We start from the raw sequence: 7,472 nt of genomic DNA, 5'->3' as shown, positions 1-7,472 counted from the left end.
AGGGAAAGAGGGCAAAAAGCTTTCTCCTAGCAAAGGTGTGCCTTTTATTGCCAAAGAGAAATCCTCCCCAGGGGCCTTCACTTCGCCATGTCATTGCTCAGAAGTGAACAACATGGCCAACTCTAGCTGCAAGGGAGGCTGGGAAATAAAGGGGACTAGCCTTCAGCTTATGCAGCAGAGGGAGGCGATAACTAAGGGACTGGTAGTATCTGCTACATTGTCTCTCTGGGATCTTGGTTTCTTGTCTCTATGATTGCATATCTACCCCAGCCTTCTCTCTCTGAAGACTGGCTTTGTTCCTCCAAACACAAGGTAGGAAATGGCCATCCCAGCCCTGGAACTGCATCAGACTCTCAGCTCCAGGACCACTAATGACTTGTGTGACAACCCAGAATCCACTTCCAAACACTAAAAACAGAGGTGCTGATTGGCCCAGCTTGAATTAGAAGAGAAACCTGATTGGTCTGGCTTGGCCAACCAGCTGTGGCCAAGAGAGCAGCATTAGGCAGGGCAAACCTTTTTTGGGGCAGGGTGTGGTGCAAATTCTCAGAAAAAGGAGTGTGTGGCTGGTGAGACACCTAACAAGCTACCTAGTTAGTTTTGTTTTGTTTTTTTTTTTGGGGGGGGGGATGGGAAGGGAGAAAAGAAATTGCCATCATGAGTTGTAATGTTCATAGGATAAAAATGAACACATCCTTGGAAAGACCTAAAATATATGGAGTCATGTACGCATTACATTTAACTTAGGCAAATTCAAATATTCAACCAACAAGCATTTTTTTTTCCCTAATACAATTTGGGTCCCCAACATAAGCCAGATGCTTGAACTACTGCCTACCCAAGTGGTCTCTTCAGACACTGGAGAAAAACTTGCTGACTTGGACTTCTGGGATATGGTAAAGTTCCAGAAATTTCAAGAGTATTGTTAAGATCAGGTAATGCCTACCTTTCTCACTGACTTTAGAACCTAACCCTGGGTTAGGGGGACCTTCGGTGGAATATCACGCCAAGAAAATCTACTATTTCTCTCTAGTTTTAATCAGTATAAAGAATGCATTTGGTTTTGAAATATCAAATTATTTTTATGATGGCTTTTGAAAAATAAAAAAATAAATGATATTCATAACTTGTGGCTCTTCCTCCCATTTTGTCTGGCGGTCCTGGCCACACAAGAGAGGCGGTAAGAGGATGGCTGGCTGGAGAGGGGATAGAACGTGGGAAAAGTAGAGAGCAGAGCAAGAAAAATGGGGGTCTCTCCACACACCATGAAAAGGGGGTGTTGTCCACTTGGCCAGTGTGTGCTCTTTGGTGACTGGGTACTTGGTCTGTCCTGAATTACGGGGCCACCTTGGTGTAGCAGAATGGGTAGTATGAAATGGAGCTAGAAACCCGGATTCCAGACCCAACTCTTAAATTTACCAGCTGTGTGATTTTAGACAGGCCACTTAACCTCTCTGGCCTTCAGCTTCCTCAGCTGTCAAGTGGGGAAATAACACTACAGTATTTACCTCCCTGGGCTTGGGGGAGGATTAGATGAGAAGCGTTTTGAAAACTGCAGAGTGCCATATCAATGTGAGTCACTATTATGGCAGCGACAAAACTGACTGGCATTCTAAATTTACTGTAATAAACTCACCACAGCCCTGAGGTTACCATTCTAGCCTGTGGCCCTGGTATCAGTCTTGAGTTTTCTTAACTGTGAGTTTCTTGGAGCTCCTTGATGGTGTGACGTTTGGGTGCATCACGACTCAAATGTGGAACCATATAACTAGACCCATATGTCTGGGTTTCAAACTTATATTCTTCACATGCCTACATATGTATACATTATTAAGTGTTTTTAATAAAGAACGCCTCACCTCACGCACTCCAAAATACAGCATTGTGCAGAGAAAAATAGAAAAACAAAAAGAAAGGAAACCAAAAGAAAGAAAAAAAACAGAACAAAATATAGCATTGTGCAAAATACCAGTCTCGGAAGCAACACACGAGGGGAACACGCTTTAACGTCCTGCAAAAGCATCTTAGTATTTTGACACAGAGGAGCCACACCGACTCACAGAGGATCTTGCAAGGCCGGCCGATGGCATTTCTAGTTCCTTCCACGAGGCTGGGAGCCCTGCAGACTCTGGCTGGACTTGCTGGGGGACTCTCTCTTCAGCGTCTCTCTTTCTTGGTCTGTCTTTGGGGCGTCTTTTCTGGCTCCAGCCTTCAACCAGCAAGAGAAATAAATGCGCTAAATCTATAAGTGCAGCGAGATCCCCAAACATGGTTTTTTTTTTTTCACTCAAAACAAATCTTTCCTTAAAAAAATACTATACACACACACACACACACACACACACACACACAGATGTGAGCAAAGGAAGTTAAAATGACCCGCCATTATCGCACCGCCCAAGGGGAGCATTAGGAAGGCTTTGTGGTGTCCACCCTTCCAGGTATACAGGTGACATTCTCCCTTTTACCATTCATGTTTCTCAAACCAGGAGCTTCGTAGGATGAACACATTCACTGTGATGGAGCAGCTTTCTCTGAAAAGCTTTCACCGAACTGCGTGTGTCTTATGTCTCTGATGTCATAGGAGGGACCACGCAGGATATTGGAGGGTCTGTTTAGCCCTTTTCCGAGCGCTGCCCGACTCCCAGAAGCCATGGTGTGGGCCTGGCCCTGGTCAGAGTTGATTGGACACTTGGCACAGGCTGGGCTTTTAAGGTGACCACTCCCAGGATTTGGGGTTAACGGGCTCTGAGAAGTTATTCGCTCCCTGGGCTGGGCCTTTGAACTGGGGGACCTTGAGGTCATCCCTTCCTATCACATGATTGGAGATAGATCAATAGAGATACGGAAAGACGATGCAGAGCAGAGATGTGTGTGTGTGTGTGTGTGTGTGTGTGTGTGTGTGAGTGTGTGTGTGTGTGTGTGTGTGTGTAAGAGACATGAGGCCAGACTCCCTTTCAGCTCTTCGTTTTTTTAACGTTTTAAAAAATTGATTTCAGACTGGAAGGGAGAGGGAGAGATAGAAACATCAAAGATGAAAGAGAATCATTGATTGGCTGCCTCCTACATGCCCCCCACTGGGGATGGAGCCTGCAACCCGGGCATGTGCCCATGACCGGAATCGAACCCTGGACCCTTCAGTCCGCAGGCTGACCCCCTATCCACTGAGCTAAACCAGCTAGGGCTCAGCTCTTCCCTGTTTATGAGATACTCACTCTGGTATCCTTATAAAAGCCCCTTCCCCCTGCCTGCATAGGTTTGTATTCATTGCAGCCCAAGATTCTCTCTGTGTGTTCTGCACCTCCTGTAGGTAGATTGCAACCTGTAAGCTTTACAAGTGGTTTCAAATTCCAGCCCTGCTTCCTGCAGGCTTTGACTCTGCAGTGAGGACACAATAGCCCCGGGGCAAGAGGGCTGTGGAGGGTTGAATTTCAGCTTTGCCACTTGCGTGACCCTGGGTTTCCTCATCTGTCAAACAGGGACCAGAATACCCGCCCTGTCTTCCGCGGCGGCCTGGCCGAGAGGGGTTCTGGGGAGATCTCAATGGAAGGGGCCGTTGGACCACCCCTTGAGCTCTTTCCACTTTCAGACAGGTGTGAGCATCCCTCCCAGAGGCCTGTGCAGTGGCTGGCAGCGCCCTGGGTGTGCTGTGCGACTGCGTTCAATATCGTCTCAGAGTGAGAAGCGCTAACGTCTCTGCACCAGCCCACAAAGGGTACCTTGGTCTGAATGCCGGGAAAGTGAACACAGGCAGCAAATGTTGAGAACTTTCCTCTGGAAACCACCTTTCCTTTACATGCTCTTTTATTTTTCAATAAAAGCGCTGGCTGGGGATGGTTCCCCAATGCCAGTGCCCTGACCCGGCGTGGGGCTGGCCGTCGGAATTAGAGCCAGGGAGTTTGTTAAAAGTCAGGCGTCCCCAGTCCAGGGCCCCCTGCCCCGAGGTCTGCCAGAAGTTTGGGGGTTTGGCCCACTTTTCTGAGTGACAAGAAGGGTGTGTGTGGGGGGGGGCACGGGCAGCAGAAGGCAGCCAGGATGGGCGCCTGGGAAGAGGAAGAGATGGGGAATGAGAAATCTGAAAATGCAGATGAGGGCAGGAAGGGCAGGGGAAACGTGGCAGGGTCTTCCCTGAACCAGGGACCGCAGGTGACCGCCAGGCATTCAGCTGGGATGTCCGGAAGCACGTGGCTCACCCTTAGAATGAAAAGGTGTGGACAGAAGCCAGTCATTGAAACAGCGACACCCAGGGGGACATGTTTCTCATCACATTAGATTTTTCCTAGTCGCTCCCACACCCGTGAAATGTTGACATTACAGACAGCACTGTCTGTACACCTGTGCTTTACACATTTTCTAAAAGGAATTTTGCCCTCTCGGAGGGATACTGCCCCCACTGAGAATTTGTGATTGAAACCCAGCACCTGGACGGTACCTGCCACATCTAGGCTCTGGGTGAACACTGTTGAATGAATGGGGGCCGGGGAGTATCCTTTTGTTTACTTTTCCATCCCCAGCGCCTGGCACAGCCTGTGGCCTAGACTGGGTATTCATACACGTTTGTTAAGGAGAAGAGTTTCCTCATTAGCATACAACTGACAAGTAATTGTAAAAGACTGTTAGCTGCCATGAATATCAAATCAAATCAATGAATGGCGTTTTGGAGGACAGACACAACCCCCCTCCCCCCCCCCCCCCCTCCGGCCCTTGGACCTCAGAGAGGAAGGAGCTGCCAGCTGAAGTTCGCTAGAGGCAGAGACTCCTTTGTGAATGGGCAGGACGGAAAGATGGAATCCTACGGGTCCCTTCTCAAGGTGGTCACGATGGCTCCATGCCCACAGGACTCAGGGCACACTGTGGAGGAAGGACACCCCAAGCCACACTTCGCAAGGAACCTGGAGGAAACCTGGAGGTTTCTCTAGACACTGAGCTCTACGTGAGGGCTGGAGGGCTGGGGAGCTCAGTCTGTGCTCTCAGCTGAAGCACCACCATCCCTCGCATCTCCTACTCACACCCACCGCATCGCCTACTCACACCCACCGCATCTCCTACTCACACCCACCGCATCTCCCACTCACACCCACCGCATCTCCTACTCACACCCACCGCATCTCCTACTCACACCCACCGCATCTCCCACTCACACCCACCGCATCTCCCACTCACACCCACCGCATCTCCCACTCACACCCACCGCGTCGCCCACTCACACCCACCGCGTCGCCCACTCACACCCACCGCGTCTCCCACTCACACCCACCGCGTCGCCCACTCACACCCACCGCGTCGCCCACTCACACCCACCGCGTCGCCCACTCACACCCACCGCGTCGCCCACTCACACCCACCGCGTCGCCCACTCACACCCACCGCGTCGCCCACTCACACCCACCGCATTGTCTACTCACACCCACCGCGTCGCCTACTCACACCCACCGCGTCGCCTACTCACACCCACCGCGTCTCCTACTCACACCCACCGCGTCGCCTACTCACACCCACCGCATCGCCTACTCACACCCACCGCATCTCCTACTCACACCCACCGCATCTCCTGCTCACACCCACCGCATCGCCTGCTCACACCCACCGCATCGCCTACTCACACCCACCGCATCGCCTACTCACACCCACCGCATCTCCTGCTCACACCCACCGCATCTCCTGCTCACACCCACCGCATCTCCTGCTCACACCCACCGCATCGCCTACTCACACCCACCGCATCGCCTACTCACACCCACCGCATCGCCTACTCACACCACCGCATCGTCTACTCACACCCACCGCATCTCCTACTCACACCCACCGCATCTCCTACTCACACCCACCGCATCGCCTACTCACACCCACCGCATCTCCTACTCACACCCACCGCATCTCCTACTCACACCCACCGCATCTCCTACTCACACCCACCGCATCTCCTACTCACACCCACCGCATCTCCTACTCACACCCACCGCATCTCCTACTCACACCCACCGCATCGCTTACTCACACCAACCTCATCGCCTTCTCACATCCTTCCGCATCACTGACCCACATTCTGTCAAGACCAGAGGCGGCCTGAAATTCCAGGAGGCTTCACATCCCAGGGAAGTACATATCTCCTCTGTCATCTCACATCCCCAGTTGGTCCTCAGACAAAACCTAGCTGTAGGGCGGTGTCTGCCTGCTCCTGGGCTCGACCATGTGTACAGATGAGTAAGTGACAAGGCTCCCACTCGTTCCCACTTTGCAGGGTGGCAAAGGGCTCAGATTTAGGGGGGGGCCCTGGGATGTGCTTTGCCCTCCTAACATCCTGCTCTGGGGAGTACCCACCCTCTAGTCTTAGACCAAGGGTGTTGGTTGAGAAGAGACTTCTATTTCCCAAAAATGTCCCTTACCTAGGATCATCTAGGTTTTTCCCAATGATAATTTGGTTGTCTCAGAACGATTGTGGCCTTTTATCAAACTCAAATATATCTCCTGTCTCCTACCCAGTGAACATGTGTCTGCTCTCGAGCTTCCTGAGAGCTTGCTTCTATTCTCTGCAAAGTGCGAGTGTGGGTTGGGTCAGTTCCAGTTCCTGGGCTGAACTGTGAACGGCAATGTTTCAGCAGGTTTAGGATTTCATAGTGTTGATTCTCAGCTCTTAAGAAGAGTATTCTAGAGGATGCTTCCTTGAAACCCAAGAGAAATGCCAGCCGAAACGTTATTACCTGGACGTTTATTTTCTTGAGGAAGGCAAGCAGTGCTCACCTGGGTGTGGGACCTGCACTGAGTTCCAGCTCTCCTACCGAGCTGTGTGGCTCTGGACAAGTTACTTAAAGTCTCTGAGCCGTAGCCGCCTCATCTGATAACGGGATAATAACGATACCCACCGCTGTGTGGCTCTGGACAAGTTACTTAAAGTCTCTGAGCCGTAGCCACCTCATCTGCTAACGGGATAATAACGATACCCACCGCATTGGGTTGTTGTGAAGATTAAATGCGACGATGCTCAGCTCTGTGCCTGGCAGATACTAAATGTCAAATACATAACAGACGTGGGGCCACTGACAGCTGAGTTTCCTGCTGACCTCCTACTGCGTCCTCTTTCTGCCTCTGGCTCACCTGCAAACCGGAGTTCTGCATCTTGTTCTTCACCGTCTCTACAAACACCCGCCTCTAATACAGAAGAATAGGGACAACATTTAGCCTACATTCTTCTTTGACTTTTGCATCGAAGAAAAATGGATTTTTCTCACCCTTCAGATGCTACCCATCTGGATGGAATGCTGGGCCTTCCTAGGGATGGGGGTGGGGGACAGTGTGGGTCTGCGGGAGGGGACTTGGCTTTGGGGCAGGCGATACCACACTGCCCTGCTGAGCCCCTTAGGGGTCTCTGTTCCACATTCCAGGGGAACCTGAGGGGAGGAGCCTGTATCCCTCTTGGAGGAAAATTGTTTGAGCTGGAAGCAGAGCCTCCAGGCCCGTGGGTGAGGCTGTAG

At 51.3% G+C, this 7,472-nt stretch overlaps 1 protein-coding gene across 1 annotated transcript in view; it reads right to left on the bottom strand.

Moving 5' to 3' along the window:
* Nucleotides 1–1,824: 1,824 nt before the first annotated feature.
* The window catches only part of FHAD1 (forkhead associated phosphopeptide binding domain 1), a 107,653-nt gene continuing 102,005 nt past the window's right edge, over nucleotides 1,825–7,472 (bottom strand). The window contains exons 33-34 of the mRNA XM_080654375.1: nucleotides 7,096–7,149; nucleotides 1,825–2,209 (exon numbers count right to left, since the gene is read on the bottom strand). Of these exons, the coding sequence (XP_080510501.1) occupies nucleotides 2,093–2,209; nucleotides 7,096–7,149 (171 nt within the window). The 3' untranslated portion in view covers nucleotides 1,825–2,092. The remainder of the gene's footprint in view (nucleotides 2,210–7,095; nucleotides 7,150–7,472) is intronic.

Source organism: Plecotus auritus, assembly GCF_963455305.1.
Source record: "Plecotus auritus genome assembly, chromosome: 2".
NCBI lineage: Eukaryota > Metazoa > Chordata > Mammalia > Chiroptera > Vespertilionidae > Plecotus > Plecotus auritus.
This window is presented reverse-complemented; position numbering and strand designations above follow the sequence as displayed.